The sequence below is a fragment of the Coturnix japonica genome, chromosome 1, assembly GCF_054131305.1.
Source record: "Coturnix japonica strain WE chromosome 1, WE-NBRP24, whole genome shotgun sequence".
Lineage (NCBI taxonomy): Eukaryota > Metazoa > Chordata > Aves > Galliformes > Phasianidae > Coturnix > Coturnix japonica.
Window position 1 is genome coordinate 22,904,147 of NC_140663.1, and position 20,000 is coordinate 22,924,146.

General features: G+C 35.4%; 1 protein-coding gene across 46 annotated transcripts in view; it reads right to left on the reverse strand.

The window, feature by feature from the left end:
• The window catches only part of FOXP2 (forkhead box P2), a 389,891-nt gene that overhangs the window by 6,114 nt on the left and 363,777 nt on the right, over positions 1 to 20,000 (reverse strand). For all 46 annotated transcript variants that reach the window (XR_014940862.1, XR_014940893.1, XM_085531421.1 and 43 more), the window contains one exon: positions 19,269 to 19,432. Coding sequence is in view for 44 of the 46 variants with exons in the window: in XM_085531421.1 (XP_085387547.1) it covers positions 19,269 to 19,432 (164 nt within the window). In the remaining 2 variants the exon portion in view is untranslated. The remainder of the gene's footprint in view (positions 1 to 19,268; positions 19,433 to 20,000) is intronic.

A 20,000-nucleotide genomic window follows, 5' to 3' on the forward strand; every position in this document is an offset into this window, starting at 1 on the left:
CAATAAAAATCCAATACATAAACAAAACCAGGAAGTTATGTATTGTATTTGAGACAGTATTATGGATTATATATTGGAAGACTGTGTTCTATGGTCTCCCAATCACAAAAAACAACCAACCAACCAACCAAAAAAAAAACCAAACCACACAAAAAAACAAAAAACAAAAACAAACAACCAAACAACCAAACAAAAAACAAAACCAAACAAAACAGAGAAACTAAAAAGAGAATGTATTTGCTTAAAATAATAATCAGTGCTTTCAGAATCCAGCCAGTGACCAAGACTTACTGGCCAGCTCCAAGGTCCTCACAACAGATCAGCAGGTTTGATCCTGTCAGGTTTTCTAAGTGTTAAAGACAGACTGGCAAGCAAGAGCACCTCACACAGATGCATTTTCTTGATGGGGAAAAAAAAGATGGAGTCCTTAGGACACCAGGTTGAATGGGAATTTTCTATCAACAGCCTTCTACAACAGAGATTTTAAAAATAATGATAAGAAGCTTAGATCCTGCAAGGTGCCTAACTACTACAGCTTCAACCGAGTAGTTCAGGCAGATACAACTTAAGTTAAACTCAGTGTGATTAGTCATGGGTTTCAGAACAAAAACTGTGTTTAAATGTATTTCTTGTACACGGACAGTAATACACTACTATGAGCTTCCCTGTTTTGGAAAAACATGAAATAAATTGTCATTAAAAATGATAAAGCATTTCAAATTGTTGCATTAAAAAAAAGCAACAGCAATTCATAACAATGGGAATTATGAATCAAATACATAATCAGCATAAAATAGGAACTAATAACAGTATCAGATGTTTCCATTCTTGGTGAGGAATTCTGTAAGGGATATTATGACTAGCTTCTGAAGTTTTAGTGTGTACTTTGTCAATTTTATAATAACATCTGCATATACACATTCACAGATGCATTTGTTAAAAAGGAGAAATGAACCCATCTGGATTCGATTCTGAATTTTGTATCTACAGAATGGACTGAGAGCATTTGATTTTTGTTTAGGCATGCAAAGTAAAGATCAACCGCCTTTAAATTCTTGCTTAAACAAAACCATTTTTTCAATACATTATTAACGTCTTTATTCCCATGCTGCTTTTCTAGCATTCCTTGCATAAACATCTAATAACTTAAATTAAAACAGACTATGTTAGAAAGATTAAAAAAAAATAGAATTTACAAAAGCTAATAAGATATAAAATATGGCTTGTCTTGGTTGAAATAGACATAAAGACAGTAAATCTTAATTCTCTAAGTGAGATAAGGTAAAACTAGTCTCACTGTATGTGTGTACTGCCTCATAAGCATGGAATATACAACATACACTGAGCAAGTATTTACCAGTTAGCTGTAACACAGTCAGTTTTAGTTCTAATTCTTCAGAGCATGAATACAAATTAAAGATTACTATCCAAGGATGACTGAATTGCTGTCTGGATTAGTATCCAACAAACACATCACTATACAACAATTGTTCTTCAAAAACAAACCAGGCTTTGACTGTCCTTGCAAAGTTAACCCTGTCATAAAAAAGCAGAAACGGAAATCATGCCCAACCTCTTACACCTCACTGTTGCGATGTTTCCAGCAAACACCTGAGACTTAGAATACCCCACAGGGAGCTGATATCATGCAGTACCTTCCTCTACATAGAAAGCACCAGATTTGAATACAACCATTAGCACCAAGAGGCAACAAGGTGCTTTGGTCTCCTTCTAAACCTGTGGTTTTGTTTTCACTTGTTTGGGAAATTGGATGTAAAGGAAAATGGGCTTATTTTAAAATGATTTTTATCACTGAAAAGCATTTGAACATTTGAATGATATTCTCTGGAACAAGGAGAGAACCCGCTCATCCTTTTACCTATCTATCTATCTATCTATCTATCTATCTATCTATCTATCTATCTATCTATCTATCTATCGCAATAATTGTGTGCCTCGAGGTTTAAGGTAATTTTGAAACAGCTTTTTTTGTTTTTGTTGTTTCTTGGCATTTTTTTTCCCCCCAAACATTGTTAAGGGAGCTTTTGAACTCCAGTATACAGCTAGACAAAAAGGTAATGTGATGGGTGAACAACCGATTGACGAGTCTGGGTCAAAAGGTTCTAGTATATGGGGCTATATCAGGCTAATGGTCAGTCACTAGTAGGTTTTAACAGGGTTCCATTTTAAAGCTGGTTCTATTTAATGTTTTTATCAATGACATGGACATGGGACTCAAAGATGTATTTCGCTTTTTTTGAAGCTTGTCTCCAGAATTTGTTTTTTGAAATCAAAGATGGGGCCAGGTTGATGTACGTTGATCAGAGATGTAAAGGAACGCACATTTCTAATGTAGTGTTTCCTGAGAAAGAAGGAACTATACAAAATACCTATGAAAACCATAGCCTTGGTTGGGTTGCTTTACCATGAACAAAACACTATTTGAACATCCATCTTATAAATCTCTCAATATATTCATCACATCTCAAAGGTTCAAAAAAGTATATGTTCAGATGTTTATCACATATAATGATCAAAACATTGCGATGGCTACACTTTGTTGTGCAACTAGTATGAAAATACTAGTATACGTTTTTAAATATATACATATATATATAAACATTTTTATATTCAAAATTCTACTCTGCCACTTTGTTATGCGATGAGAGAAGTGTACTGAGGACTAATTCCCATGTGAAGTGCTGAGTATTTAAACAAATTCTGAAGAAATATTTACATATGCAATGTCTTTTCATTAATAACTAGGCAAATTCAAATAAAGCCTAACAACAGGTCACAGGTTACAGATTTCTGACTTCTGATCAAAACTACTGCATAATTGGAATTTTTGCTTTAACTAAGAATAGAATAGTTCCTATATATGGTCCAGTCTTGGGTTCATAACTAGTCAGTATTTTCATTAATGACATAGAGGATGGAGATTGTGGTTATTAACTCCACAGATCTCAACAAAACGGAAGGTAATGCAAGCATATCAGTGAAAATGATGAGATTTCAAGTATGTGGCAACTGGAGAAAATCCTGGTAGGGGCTATGTGAAAAAAAGGCTGAAAGAGAGATGTCTTAGGTTATAGGAAGAACAGCTACTGGAGTTAAAAATTAGTACAGAGAGAGAAAGCACTAGTTGCTTGGGAAGCATCTATCCTTAGGGGCCTATCTGAACAGGTTCGTTACACTGAGCCATTGAATTCAGCCCCTGCAAAATCTTTAGTAGGATACAAGTATGATGAGGTCCCCTCTTAGCATTATTACTATGTTGTGTTGAAACATTCTCCTTGAAATAGTCACGTTTTATTAAGTAAGTTCTGGCAATTATACCTCATCTTGAATTCAAAATGAAGTGTGATGATTCCAAATTTTATCAAAAACCTTTTAGATAAATATGTAAATAAGCAGAGTAATTTCCAAGGGTCACCTCCTTAAAAACTGATGGATTTGTTGATTTGAGAGAAAATTTTTGTGTACATCACACTTTCAAAACTGTACTCAGTGAGACAGTTTTCTAGTATAAAAGGTGTTCCAGTAAGTTGTAGATCCTCTGAAATCATCTCCTCCACTCATAATTCAAAGAACATGGTGTGTTCCTCTGTCTCTGTGGCTGCCTCAAACATTCACTCTTCCACATGTCATACAGGTTTTCAGCATGCTTAACAGCTTTTACAAGGAGATTTCTGCTGTCTCCTCTGGAAACTGGCAAACTATAACTTCTAGTTCTTATGTTGTCAGAAATACATCCTTAAGGACACTGTCATTCATAGTATTTAACTAGAACAACTGCCAGGTGTCAAAGAGACAGGTAGCAGTGACTGGACACTTATGGAGGCCTTGTCAAGACTGTAGACTGCCAGGGAAGAACTTTGAGGCATCAAAGGAAATAGAAAGATAAAGGGACAGGTAGTTGATAGATGGATAACTATTAGGAAGGACTGTATAAAGTATCTTACAAATACTTAGAGACAAAACCAAACTCCTAAAGCCTACAGGAACTTGCATAATGAAAGATGAACCGTCTTTTGAGTTTTGCACAAGATAAGCCTGATCCCACCTTGGGAAAACTTGTACAGAGTAATAGCTACTAAAATCCTGCTAAAATCTAGGCAGCGGCAACAAAACAAGTGTTGCATTCAACTTTTAAACATTAGAACATGTGCTGTTGCTGACAAGAAAACAACCAGATCTTATAACCAAGTACATGACTACTTAATTAAATTGAGCTGAACTGGTGTCAACAAGGAGAAAGGATACTTTATACAATATTCTCAATTATGGATAGCATGTTTTCTACAGAGGTTTCACATCACATCAGTTTTAATGCAAGAGGATACCAAACCCAACAAAACAGCAGTGATAACACAGGGCAACAAACTATAAATAATTACAATAAACAAGGTTTAGACTAGTTTAGTAGAAATCCACATGTTTATCTCAGCCTTTGAATAGAAAATACAGCTTTCCCTTACAGAAAAACACAAAGTTAATAACACCTTTTATAACAATAACTTCTGACTTACCACAGAGAACCTGAGTACTTCCCTTCTACCAGAACAGAGAATTAACAATTTTAGTTTCCTTGTATTTCTTTCATCCCATTCTGTGGGCTGAAGAAAAATAATTATTTTATTGCTCATTTGTATGCACAAAAAGAAAAAAAGAAAATATATGCAAAGGGCTTATTGTTTAATTCTGAAGTGAGTGCTACAACCCCTTCCCAGTGGAACAAATTCCACAGGCCTTCTGAATGTTGTTACCCATATTCACTCAAATCTTTAATAATCTGCCAAAATCGTTCAAAAGGAAAGTGTTGTGTGAGGTGATGATTGAAAGAGGTGTATTCTCTCAGACATGTAAGTCAACATAATGACAGGCACTGAAAATATGTTGCTCTTGGCTTCCTGTGGCAGAGATGGTAGATGCTGAGAGAAAAGTTGCTGAAGTCAAGGCATTCAGTGTGAGTTCTGAAGCCAAGCATACCATCTGTACCAAACCATCTAACTTGTGAAAGTATTTCATTTCCACAGAGAGACTGGAATAATCACTCTAAAATCAGGAAAGAGTAATTTTTTATTTCTTTTTGGTCATGTTGCAGCTGAAGGTATTTTGTATTGGTGTTGTGACTTAGATGCTCAGTAACACAAGGAAGTTTTTCACTTTGGTATCCTACAGCACAAGAAGTCCTTCCCATGTTAATTTTTTAAGACTATAATTTCGATGCTATTTGTTCTCACAATGAAGTCACTTAGTGACTTCATGCAGTAGTATTTAAGAGATGAGTCAGAGCATATGTGGTATGATAACATATACTGAGTTCTTGTAGGATTTTCTCTGTTTGCTAATTATTAAGATACTTAAAGTTCTAAAAAATATAAGATTATGTAGTTCTCAAATGCAATAAGCCATTCTCAAATGAAATTATGTATTATTTGACCCATTTTTTCCACAATTCTGTGGATAGCCTTTAGGTATTACACAAAATCAAGTTGTACTACTTCTCCAGTACATTTACTTCCACAATATTGACTTTGCTTTGGTACATGAAAGAATAACACAGTAAACCTTGTGTTTGAGTTACACAAAATCTTTTACAGAACTCTAAATTTTCAGAGTAGACACTTAAATTTTTATAGTAGACACTTGCAGTTTTTATTTACTACTCACGCTGGCCTCAGTCCTTTCATGCTGTAGGTACCCTGAACTACAAATGCAATTTTGATTCAGCTACACAAAATGCTCTGCATATGCTCTGGTAGAAAAAATTAAAAGATTCACTGCTACAAAATTCCTCAAACTGTAATTTCATGTGTCCATGTAAACTACTGAGTCATGAAGAACACAGTGACTTTGTCCTCCTTTACATTTCTTTGGTTGCGTACTTGATGAATACCATATACCTTTATTTTTATCTGAAGCATATTGCTTTTCTAAAGACATTTCTATATTAATATCCTGTTTAATCTACCGAAAAATAAAGTTTAAACTTTTTTTTTTTTTTTTTTTTTTTTTTCAGATCTAAAAATTTTAAAGCTTTCTTTATGTCTTCAACATCCTTTTCACCAAATATTATTTGGTGAAACAGCAGTCACTATATTATAGATGCAGTAACTTTTTTTTCCTAGAAGACCTGGACTATTATTGAAAAATCCCATCTAGCCTGTCCTCACTCCAAGTCCGCAAGATATCCTGTAGCAGTTTAAAAAGCAAAGCCCTCCTTACCAACCCAATTTATCCAATCTGGAACTCTTAATATTTATGACTCTACAGGCATATGGAGACAAATCCTTAAATTCTACAGAATTTTCAGTGTATCTACTTCTATTCAATAAAGTTGTCTCTTTTCAATTTTATGTTATTATAAAAAGCTTATAATTCTTCTTAAGAAGTGAACAGTTTATTGTCATTAATAAGTACAGCCATTTGGGGAGATACTAATCCAAATACTGAAAAAGACAAGAAAGCATATTAGATGAGTAATTAAATACAAGTTCAGCAATGTAACAGCTGTCACAGAAACTAGTATTGTTTTTTCTTGAGCATCAAGAATGACTTTATGTATGTACCACATATATTGAAATGCTGAAGATGCACTATTATTTCTACATATTATAATTACTATAGGCTAATCAATAGTTTCAATTAAGAAAGCGAGGAAGGTCTTATTGGCACATCTACTTGTCTGACAGCTGTGAGTGCATGACCTCACTTCACTAAAAAGAGACAGAAGCTACAATACTCTGGAAGCTAAAACTTATTTCCAGAAGACCGGAAATGTCATGCTTAGAGAAGCAGTGTTTCTCAGAGGAGGTGTTTCTGGATGTGCTTTACTAAAATGCACTTTTACCCCAGGCCCTCCGATAGCCAAGTTGTAAACAAATGGGATGCAGTAATCTTCTCTTCACTCAAATAAGATAATGAGGCGCAGAAAACACTTTCAAAATATACTTTTTTTTTTCTTTTTTTTTTTTTTTTTTCATGTCTAACAACTTATTAATCACTAAGTAATCCATGTCTACAGTGGTGTAGTTGAGAGTCGAACTGACTTGGTATTAAGATGGAAAGGAGAGGCAACAGCCACAGCTGGCAGCATGGCAGGCACTCCTGTGGACTCCTGATAGCAGAGGGAAGCATGTTGGAATAACTATTAGGCCTCTAAAGTCTGCTTTCTTCAGCTCATCATTGGAGAGACAGCACTAAGAGAATTTATGATCTATGGTCACGAGGTACCTCTGGTATGTTAAAGTATAAGAACATGTAAGAATTAGTTTAGATAAATCTATTATTGCCTTGAAAGCTTGCATGACTGAAGACTTACTTTCCTGTTGATATTAGGCCTCGGTGAAATTTTATCAGATGCTGTAAATGAATTCAGGTGTATTCATGCTTTCTCTTTAATTACTGAAGATAAAATGTAGATAAGTACCTCTTGAGGAAAAAAAATAAGAATAAAAAAAATTGCAAGCTGATGTTAGTTCACAGAGCACTTTGCTGGTTCATGTTCAGTTTGCTCTCTAACAACATCTCCGGGTTTTGCTCCCCAGACACACCATCCTAGTGTTTATCACTGGTGGAACTTCTTTCCCCAGTGCAGGGCTTGCATTTTGTAAAGTTCCTCTTGGCTTGGTCCTTCAACTCATCCAGGTCCCTCACCTGCTATCCTACCTCTACACAAATCCATTGTTCCCCCCAATTTGATGTCATCTGCAAAACCGATTAGAGGGTAGTCCATCCTCCAGAACATCATTAAAGCTGTTAACAAGACGGGCCCCAGTATATTCTTACATCCCTGGAGAAATACTACCTAGGTGTGACAAACTGAAGAACAGAGTAAAAGGTGAGAACTATTACTAATTAGAAGTGAAGATCTAGCATGAGCACAGGAAAGAGAAGTTCCTCCAAGTACTTATGTAATGCAGATATTAAAGGGAAGGACAGCAGGAAGTTACACACCGTTATCTGCAAATCTTATCTACATGACTATATTATGCTATATTAGAGAGAATAAACAATAGTGTCTAAAAAAGAGGTATAATGGATTAAGGAGAGAGTTTAATACCAAAACTCTTCCAATGAGAAGGCAATTTTATCTGTACCTTTTGTATTTTATTGGAATATAAACAGCAGAGAATACTAAGGCTGTAAATGATCACAAGAAGTATCAGACTGACATTAGGAGTGACTGAAGGCAGAAAAAGAAATGAGGGAAAGCCAGAGATATGAAGACTAATGATTTCTTGGAATGAAATCCAGATCTCTGGAGGACCACTGGATGCTGCCTCCCTGGAAATGTTCAGGGCCAGTTTAGATGGGGCTCTGAGCAACCTGGTATAGAGGGAGATGTTCCTGTCTATAGCAAGGGAGTCGGAACTAGATGATATTGAAGGTCCCTTCCAACCCAAACCATTCTATGGTTATATGATATCATTTACATCAACAGCAAAATTCCCCTTGACTTCATTAGGGCAAGATTTCACTTGTGAAATTTACTCACAGCAGCTTTAAGTGAAATATGCAATGCATTTGACAGAATGATGGGGGAGAAGATGGAATAACCAAAGGAAATATACATACTGAACAACGTGTTTCTCTTCTAGACAAATGAAGTGGAATAACTACTTTATATAAGGCTACTAATTTTACTATCCCTTTTAGGCCTATGTGCGTAATACAAGAGTAAACTAGGTGACTTGATTGAGATACGTTAACTTGTAAATTTCTGTAAGAAACCTCAACCACCCAACCCTTACTAATACTACAGTTTTGCCAATAAACAGTTGGACAAAGGAAGGAAAAAAGATTATTTTCCAATTGGGATGCAGGCTAACTGAGAATCTTCTAAGATCCTACATTTGATTTACATTTTGAAAGTAATTACTAATACCCTCAAAAGAATATATAAACAGAAGTAATAACACAGTATATGCTAGTAATATCTAAAAGTTAACTATGAGAAACTAAGAAAGTTGACAACCTATGTCAGATCAATTTAATGCTGAGAAAACCAAGAGAAAAACACTACCCCTTATGTATCTACTTAACTGCTCAAGAAATGTAAGTTTTTTGTGAATTCTTCAGTGATACCTCTACTTAAGAAGTCCCAAATCAGTATGTTAGAATAACCAGGAGATTAAGTTGCACTTGGACATTACTTCATTTAGTATATGCAACTGACCATGCTGTAGCTATTATTCAGTTATCTGAAAAACAATAACAGCAGAATCCAGAAGGAACAACACAGGTGACCTATGGCATTGTATACACATTTGCAGAAAGAAACATTAAAGATGGTAGGAGTGCTCTGAATTGATTTATTTTAGCTGCCACTAATGTCAACACAAAGGATCAGTAGCTTGGAAATATAAATAACATTGATATGCTAGAAGTATTGAGATAGGTGAAACGTGGAAAAAAGCAAATATTCACACTTCACCCTTATTCATAATTAAGTTCACTCAATTTAATATGGCATCTTTTATCATAATATTATCAGTGCAGTTATCCCAATATTAATTTTTCCTCATGTTGAAAATGCAAGGGGCTATCACTAAAGAGAAGTTTTGAAACTTCCCATTCAGACAGTGTTATTTAATAGGATTAAAATTTATAAGCATCTCAGAATTCTGACATGACACCTGCCATTACCCTATAGGAAAATGTTTTAACAAGTTCTGATCCTTCCACCACAGAAGCAAGCCAGCCATTAACGTAGATTACGAGCAAACATCTCCTTTTTCTTTTCTGTATCAGAGTCTCTTCTTAACTCAGGGAACATTCCGTGCTGCTTATTTACAAAACACTAAATAATCTAATAAAAATCTTTGATTAAAAGCAGTTAATGGAAATGGATTTATTAGATTATGAAACCGATAATGAATTGGACAGGTCTTCATAGACTTTTTATTTTTAACTTGGCAAGAAAATGCCATTGCAGTAAATAAGTATATCCTATCTGTGTTGATATATTATCAGCTATGAATGTTAATAATACTAACTGCTAATGTAATGACATGAAATCTTTGAACTGTGAAGAAAGAATCTTACTGGAAAACTGATATATTAACAATATATTTTCTTTACATTTCAAATAAGACTCCAAATTCATGCGCTATTAGCTGTTACAGTATCAGAATTTTTAGAAATCAAGCTCCGATTAGAGAGATGTCTTTATATGTATTTTCTGATTCTAGTGATTGTTACTAAAATTCTCAGGCTTGACACTGGCTTGCTCCCTTATATACCTAAAGAAGGGCATTTTCACTTTCAAGAAGGACAAAAAGTAGAAACTCGACTAGAAATTAGCTCAGGGTACAGGCCTAAATAATCTTTTAAACACTCAACTACATGTTGCTCAAACTTCAAAAGCTGACATGCTCAACAAAGAAGATTAGGAGGAAAGAACACAGAAGTTTTTTGAAAGCAAAGTGACAGAGCACTACAGATTTGAATGTCTAAATATTATTGGGGTTGCTGAATTACCATCCAGAAGGAGCAAGTCTGAAAAGAACAAAACATAAGAAGAGGCTACTGATGTGAAATGCTCTGCAGGATCTGATTGCCATGAAATTTAAAAAGCTGCGCTCTTTCCACAGAAACTTACTAGCAACAACTAGATATTTTCAATGTTATGCAAAGAACAGAGCAAGCAAACGTTGTCTATGCAACATCCAGAAAGCTATTCAGTCATCCAGGAGAAGCTGAGAATTTGGACTGTACTATGTGTGTTTTTATATATCAATATATATATACAGGCTACATAAACTTCTTTTCTGTTTCTGTTGAAAATAATTTACATTAACAAATCTAGAAAAACACTGAGCTGATTGTATGTGACAACAAGGCTGAATGTAATACCCTTTTTACTAACATTCCCATCACACTTTTGTGAGTTTTTATAAGCTAATCACCAACCTTTCTCTGCAGTGCCACCTGAAAATTTTATTGTGATGCAGCAGCAAGGGATTAAATAGTATTACACTTACATCTGGGCCTGTAACACTCATTTTGTATTCATTGAAAATGATGTTTCAGAGGTATGCTTGATGAGTACTGTTTCAAAATTTTCAGCAGGATGTAACCAAAATGATTCCTTTTCATATGATAAGTTTCTTGAGGAACGTTTGTTTTTTTCAGTGCTTGAACTGCCTTCTAGGACACATCTGGAGAACAGCCAGCTCCTCAGTTTGTTTTCTGCCAAATAACCTATGGCAGCATTCACAAATGGACCTACACATCACACTCAGCAGAGGCAAATGGGTCAATCTCAACTGTGTAGGACTGTCTGCATTGTCCTAACTGACATTTCTCATTTCTCCTATGCTCACTATATATTTTTCTTTAAGGTCAAGGTTCATTCAAACTTAAAAGTAAGAGTGCTTAAAGATACTTAGCTGTGACAGCTGTTCCAGATTACAGAGTAAATGGACTTGGACAATTTCAGACAGCCTCTCATAAGAAATGGCATACATGAAAGAAACTTTTTTTTTTTTCTTTTTTTTTTTTTTTTCCGGATTTATCATAAGAATAAAAAACAAATAATTGGAAGGGATCTCAAGAGGCCATAGTCTCTTCATCCCTTTCACCTACCCCAAAATAGGATAATTTATACCTAAACCACTTCTGAGAGTTGCTTCTCTGATTTAGTCCTAGAAGCCTACATCATCAGTGGTTCCCTAGTCTCTCTGTACTGGAATACCTATCAGCACTTATTAATCGTGTAGTCAGAGAGGTTTTATTTTTTTTTCTGATGGGTAGTCTACCTCTCTCCTACCAAAATGTTAAGCAGTTATTTCCTGTCCCAGTCCCAGCAGACGAGGCTATTCCCATCTTCTCTGCAAAAGCTTTCTGAAGACTTATTTTCCCACTCAGTTTCTCTGTTCTCAGGTATAAAACCTAATATATTTTGTCCTTTCTTAGTGTTCAGCAAAGTCTATTCTTTCTATTATATTAGCACAGTCAACGAGTGGGGAGAACATTTTACAGCTAGAAGATCTCAAGGGCTGTCCACTGACCTCATTACCTGTCATTGAAGAACAAAGCTAGGCTCAGCATACAAATAAGTGTTGTGTCCAAGAAACTGTCTTAAGAGCCTGATGCCTCATCTGTCACCATAGCTCTTCCATGACATGGTTCCTACCTGGAAGTCTACCTGTATGCTTTGAGTCATATGTGGATGAGGAGGATACACAGACTGGTTAGCCCCACTGTGAGCCATAAGTTTTCTTTGATCACTCTTGTTTCTCTTTTTTTTTTTTTTTTTTCTCCCTCCTTTATATATCTGCCATACCATTTAGGAAAGCTGTTGTCCACAGTATTCTTCCCTTGATGTCTTATCAGAAGAACTGGTTGAAGGACTGAGAATATGTCTACATACATTACATCAGCACATATTAATGTGGTCATGAGCTACTATTTCTAGAGACTTTACTTACAAATGACTGCTATTACCATCATCACCACCTCATACTTACACCCATGACTGCTTTTGCATCATGCATCCTACTTTTATACAATTACGAATTTAATATTTTGATGTAAAGAAAGACACATTTGTGGAATCTCTTATATCCACATGGTCTCAGCAAGAAAAAACAAATGTATTATGCCAGTAGACTAAGCTAATTAGGAGATATTTGACATATCAAAGGACATATCAAAAGAGCATATCCTGCCTCTTACATCATACTTTGGCCTTTGCTTAAAGCAGACTTCTGCTTCACAGTGGAGTATGCTGGAACATTCTCCATTTAATGAACTATACCAGTGCAATACCTTGTTCATTGCTACATCTGCAGATATCTACAAAATAAAATTACACTTATTTTTAATTGTAATTCCAGCAATACCAGGTGGGTACAAAAGCATAACCATTTCTTTCCTTATTACATGAATAAAAAAAGCCCACAGTCTCATCTCAAGGAAATTTCACAGTTACCAGTCATGGCTTCACTACAAGTATGTGAAACCAAAAAGTTAGTCTAATGCCAACTGGCATCGTGTCATACACTTCTCAAAACAAAGCTACATGCAATTCCAAATGAGGACAGTGGCATAACAGCAGTGTAACATACAGCTTCTATTCAAACTACATCTGAAGGTATTTTTCAAAGATTAAACAGTTCAATTATTAGCTAAAAGCCAATATGTTTTTTTGTTTTGTTTGGTTTCCCCCCCCCCCCCCCCCATAATGACATAAGAATATAGAAACACTGTATATATCTATACCTGGAATATTTTCATCAACTCTGTTAACATCTATGCATGAAAATAGAACCAGTGTTACCGAACAGCCACTAGAAGAATGAGGAAATGGACAACCTACCATGTCAGAATGAGGTTGAATGGCCTACCAGAACATAGATTTGAAGTTCACAATGTGCTTGCTCTAACACCCTTTACAATAAGCAGGAAAAGTAAGAAGGACTACATGAGCTAGATCATGTACCAGTTAAACTAAACTGAAATAATAGAAGTCTGCAAATGTGAATATGGCTTACACTCATCAAATGAATGAAGTTCTGCAATGGCTTTCAAATTTGAGATGAAGCATGACAATTTTAGGAGAGAAATTGCATATGCATGGCTGTATACAACATGAGTCTTATATCCTGTGTTCTTAGAACAAAAGATAAAAGCTCAGAGAACATTTTTCATCTATGATAAGGCCAAATTTGCAAGGAATGAAGAAAAGATGGGAAACAGGAAGGAACAAACAAACAAAAAAAATCAATTTGGCACAAGACCCTAACAGTACTACTCTCACAGCATAATACTGTATCAAAGATACATTTCTCCTTATGCAACTCTACCATTTTCAGCAATGACAGCTTCCAAAGAGTCTGTGGAGCCTACCAACTTCTACAAGACATGCTATGGGGATCTGACACTTCTCAGTTGAAGGCACTATATCTCTGGAGTGATCTTTTTGTCAAGAACATTGGGAATGAACTGAAAAAGTGCCACTGGGGTTGGAATAACGTAACGATGAAACAGCAACTACTGATCCAAAGTAAGACATACAACATTTAAGAAGCTAAGGAGGAAATGATAAAGTACTGGCACATCGGTCTTGAAAGGAAAGAAAATAGATGAACTGAAGCAAAATGTAGAGCAAAAATGGACTGAAAAGTTAAGGAATGTAAAATGAAAAAAACAGAAGAAAATAAATATTTAAGAATATATTCAAGTGAAAACATGTGCATAGAAATAGCAGAAAATACTACGAATCTGAACACAACTGTTTATATTTCCAGTAGCACCTACATGTGATTGGCTCTGTATGAATTACTGGGAGCCACAGTCACAAGTCAGGAGTTCAGTGTGTATGATCCGTAAAATCAGTAAAGATCAAAGAAAACAAAAAAAAACAACAAAATGGTAATAAAACAAGATAATAATGTGCTGTTTTGCTGTTGTAGCCTGTCACGTTGGGTGGCCTTCTAGTGTTAGGCAAAGGTAAAATTATTTCACTCCTTATTATCACAGTGGAGCTTTCTTTCAATGGGAAGATGCTCAGACAAAAGCTGTAATCTTTAAGATCCGATGCTTCTTAGCTGTTACACTTTCCACATAAAAATAAAAATCAGTCGCTGTCGACGTCTTTTTGCCCATCACCCTTATTTCTTAAGACTTATGAATAAAAATGTGTGAAAGTAAATTAAGCAGGCATTAAAATATCACGTGATTAGGTGAAACATTTTTGATGAACAAAGATTCCTAGAAATACTGCAATTGCTACTATGCTCATTGGTTCAATTACACGCTTCTCACCTATTTAAAAATGCTTATTACACCCCTTTTAATTGATGTGTTTTGAGAGTTTATTTTCTTGACTTATGTAAGAAGTGCAAATCTTATACAATGAACAAGAGAGCTGGATCATAGCAGTCTCCTAGAACAGAACAAGCCTCCAAGGTAAATGCAAAGAGATCATGAAATGGGATAATGCAATGATAACCAAAAAAAAAAAAAAAAAAAAAAAAGGAAAAGGAAAGACAGGGGACTGGAACATTATGAAGTTAAAGAAACAAGGGAATGAAAGGGATTAAAACTGGAATGATAGGTAACCTACTGTAAGTGGTGTGAAAGCATAACAGTGGGGGACTGGAATAATCAGATATGGGAACAACCTGACAATGGAATGCTTTCAAACTGAAGCACCTCAAAAGTGAATGATCTTACAGTAGAATAATCATATTTGCCTCTGGGAATAAAATTTAAAGATAAAAAAGTTTGAAGAAAAAAAAAAGTAAGTTTGATGATTATGCAGATAGAACTGCAAAGAGAAATGATCCTAGTGAGGGCAGGAGTGGGAAAGGTAAAGGAGAAGAGTTGGGAATGACCACAAAATACAAAGGAAAAGGTAACTGAAGCCACAGATGGCTGGAACTCATCTCTTCACAGACAGAACTGAAGATCACAGAATCCTTAGAGTCGGAAAGGACCTTTAAAAGTCATCTAGTCCAAGTCTGCAATGAACAGGGACATGCACAGCTAGATCAGATTGCCCAGGGCCTGATCCAGTCTCACCTTGAAAGTCTCCACATATCTGGACAACCTGTTCCAGCACCTCACCATCTACACTGTAAAAGGCTTTTTCCTTAAATACTAGCAATATCTACCCTTTGTAAGCTTGAAGCCATTTTCCCTTGTTCTTTCACCACAGACCCTGCTGAAGAGTCTGTCTCCTTCTTTCCTGTAGCTCCCCTTTAGATACTGAAAGGCAGCTATCAGGCCACCCCACAGCCTTTTCTTCTCCAGGCTGAACAGCCCCAGCTCTTTCAGCTTGCGCTTGCAGAAGTGTTCCATCCCTTGGATCATCTTTGTGGATGCGTTCCAACACAACACTGGATAAGTTCATTTCATTATTCATCTCAGATTGACCCTTACTCTTGTTCATTCAGACAATAATTCTCCTTTCTCACAACAGCCTGACCCAATGTTTTCTAAAAGCAGCTTTGAAGACCACAGGACACTTGGCTTCAAAACATTATCAGTACTACTGATTTCTGTAAATGAATATAAAGTTTCATGGAAGGTGAGGTTATATGAACTCCCATTTTAAGAAGTGACTCTTCTAAGACTCATCTTTGCTTTTCACTGTACTTTTTAGGCACATTAAGAAAAATAAAATCAACTGTCTCTACAATTCTGGAATTTGCTGTTAGAATAAGATATTCCCAATTGAGTTACAAAAATAGTAAGAGGTCAGTTGCACTGTTTACACCCTTATATAGGATGGAAACTCCCCTGTGGACAAGAGATGCTCCAGATGCTCCACAAGTACTCTGACAACCTTGTCCATGCTGACTGCTTCAGAAATGAAGCAAAAAATGGCATTAAGTATTGATTCAAACAAAAACTGGTCCAAATCGATTGCTGACAACTGGTATTAGAGAAAAACATGACTCCGAGCAGACTCACAATACGTAACACACTTCCTCACTGAAGAAGGGAATACTTGACGTCCCCCTAACACTGAGCTATCAGGAATCGGATTTGAAGACTGATCAAAGACAGAACTTGTATTTTTAATGCAATACAGAGATTAAATCTACAATTTGAGATTCTACCAGTGATATGCTGCACACTTCACCATGGAGTTATGAACTTTCATCAGACTGGAAATGCAAACTGGGAGTCATGCAGCATAAAATTTCAGATGCTGTACATAATGACTAACTCACAGGATGTCCTAACTACCAAGCCATAGTTACACTGATCACCTAAAACTCAGATCTACCTCAGTATTTTTAAGTGTTCAAGAAGTATAAGAAATGGAACATATTATATATATATCATTACCCAAGGCAAAAACTTGAAAGCTTTTCAAGTGTCACTGCCCTAAATATTCTGACTGGGATTCACTACCTTCAATCATTCAGATGATAAACGCTCAGTTGAGTTTGAATTCCTACAGTCTATCTCTGCCAATGATCAGGAGCTATCTTCCAAGTAAGCAGATTCACTCACCTATGTTAAGACATCCACCCACAGATGGAAAGTTGACTGCTGTAACTACTCTCACTAAGCTGTTTTTGAAAACCAGATGTAAAGGACCAGGTATGAATTCAAAGACTGGAAGAATATCCCCACTTTTTAACAGCAAGTAGCTACGGGATTACATAAACAGAAATGAATTTCTTTGATAGTGTTCTCACATTTGAAGTATGCAAATACTGCCTATTGAACACAAACATGCAATTTTTATTATTAAAAAAATACATCCTACAAAAAAACATAATATAAATGTACCAAAATAAGCAAGCTCCAATGCCACATATTTATGTGGTAACAATGTATTCAGTACAATTCTAAGGAGCGCAGCTTCCTTCTCCAGTGATATCTTGATGCATTTACATTCTTTTCCTTCAATCCATCAAGAACTAAGCAAAATATAGACATAATTTTCAAAAGAGTCATTACAGCAAGCCCTGAAATTGCCAGTTTTGACAAATGACATATCATAGAAATGAGAGAGAAATGCTAAAGCTTGAGTTGGGGTGTAACTCAAGTTATTTGCTTTTTTTATAGGCAAGAATTGCTACAATATGCAGCATTTTAGCTATAAACACAGCTATAAATGCAGACGTATCTACATAATCATATGCATAGATATCGCAGTTTATCCAGTGGAATGCCAGAAAGTACACATGATATGTAAACATCTCTGCCAAACACTTACAAAACAACTTTAATAGCAAGTGTCATTCTTTTCTGTAAAATAGCTGTTTTTAACACACATGATCTAACTCTTGTTTGCTCTTTAAAGTTTTATTGTCTTGGCATTTTATACAGGAAGAGAGCATTAGCATACTCAGGAGAACTGCTAAAAGTAAAAGGCCTCAAGCTACCCACTGCATGGTTGATAGCATAAAGCATGGGATATAAAAACTTTTGTCTGATTGCTCACTTTACTTGTTTTAGAGTAGTGTTACTCTCAAGAGCATATATTCATGTTCTTTCTACTTCAAGTTTTATTACTTCTTTTGTATTATTTAATACATCTAAAGACACTTCCAAAAGACAAATTTTTCCATTTTGAAAAAGTAATGGTTTGGAACCTGATAAAATACATTAATGTTCACAGTGTATTATTTTCAAAAGCAAGTAGAATAAATGTGCAATAGAACAATTAAATGCTTGGCAATAAACATTTCTATATGATCAGAGATATATTAATATGCCAAACAAAAGAAGAAAAGATCGGCAATACATTTCCCTTAAAAAAGGTCAGATGAAAATGGATTCTCCACACATCAGAGAGTGAATGAAAAGAGAGTTTGGTCTCAATTACTGTTACTGCTAAATATCCTACTCCAGAAATTAAAATCAACATTAAAAATGTGAAAGAGAAAACGGAACAAAAAAGGGCAAATCAGATCAGCTACTTTAAAACAGACCATAACTGTAAACACACATTGAAAATCATCCTACATTAAACTTGAATCTAAGTCTACTTAGATATCACACCGCTAATTATTATATAAATAACCTGGGAAACAATACCTCCAAGATACATGTTTTACTATTTAGTAAACAAGAAACTACCACGTTTGACACCACTGATTAAGGCCAGGCATTTCTAAAGCTTCAGACACATTTCTGAAATCCACAATACATCAATTTTTAATACTTCCACTCTCTCAGCTCCATTAAAAAGATGGTAGGGGAAAGATTTTAGAGTAATTAATGATATAGTTAGCTGCTAAATATTAATAGGAATCGTAGTCTTGCATAAAATATAACATATAAACCTTGCCAATACAGACGCACCAGTAATTAAACTTGAATATGTAATTACACTGATTTATAAGACAGGCAAAAAGTTACACTTTACTGGCTTCTATGTAAACTGTGGGCAACAGTTAAACTTTGCATTTTACGGTTTATGTAAATGGGCAGTATCTGCACTACAGTTCATAAATGGTTTAGAGACTCACAGTTAAAAATTACAACTAACGCCAACATGTAGGTTCTGACAGTACCTTATAAACCAAGCTGTGAAAATGACAACAGAGACCAGCTTCCTGTCACATACAATGCTTGCAAGCAAGGTGAAGATGTTCAAAAACAAATAGAAAAGCTTAAAGCCAATCTTACTATAGAATAAATGAAGAAGTATCTATTTAAATGCTTTAGTTTCAAACATTCAGTTCCAGATGTTTCACTTACCCTTAACTCACAACAAAGCACTTCTAAAAATTATTGGGTCTTAGACTCAGGCATTCTTTTCTTGGAAGAACACTAACTGCACTTACATGTGAGGCTGAGGAGAGCAGCCCGGGCTGCTGTTTCCATTACTGTCAATATGATCCAGCGAACCATTGAGATCTTCATGGACTGCCTGCAGTAAGCCACTGGATGCGTTATTTATCAGTCCTGGGTTACTAAGCAATGGTAAACTACTCTCTGCCAGTGCAGCCTAGCAAAATGAAGAATAAAAATAAAATTCTTAGTTCTCACACATACAAACCACTTTTAAATGTTCATGCATTTACAAATGTACATACATAAAGCAGCTCTTTTTTGGTAGCTGTAGAGGAGGTCAGAAGGATTTTGTGCATTTTCTAGCTATTTTCATATTCAGATTGTAACAGAATCTCCATTTCTGGTTTACTATATCTCTTACATAGGTTTCATTATTTTCCATTATTAACTATGCTCTGATATTCATAGCACTTTTCTAGTTTTACATCATTTTCTGACTTTGAATTACGCTTAACCCCTATGCCCTTCCACACAATGTATGGTTCCTTTATAATGCAGGCAGCTGCTATACTTTAAAAAATGACCAGAACTTAACTCAAAATAAAAAAGTCCTGACATTTGCCTCTTCTGCATAAAAATTATATATTATAATTAAACTTTAAAGTTTTTGCCATGAGCACCATGTTCCCCAACACTAGGATGTGAAATCATTTATGACAGCTTGGATAAATATTAATGCATATCCACATGCATTTGCAAAAGCTTCTATCAATCTAACATTT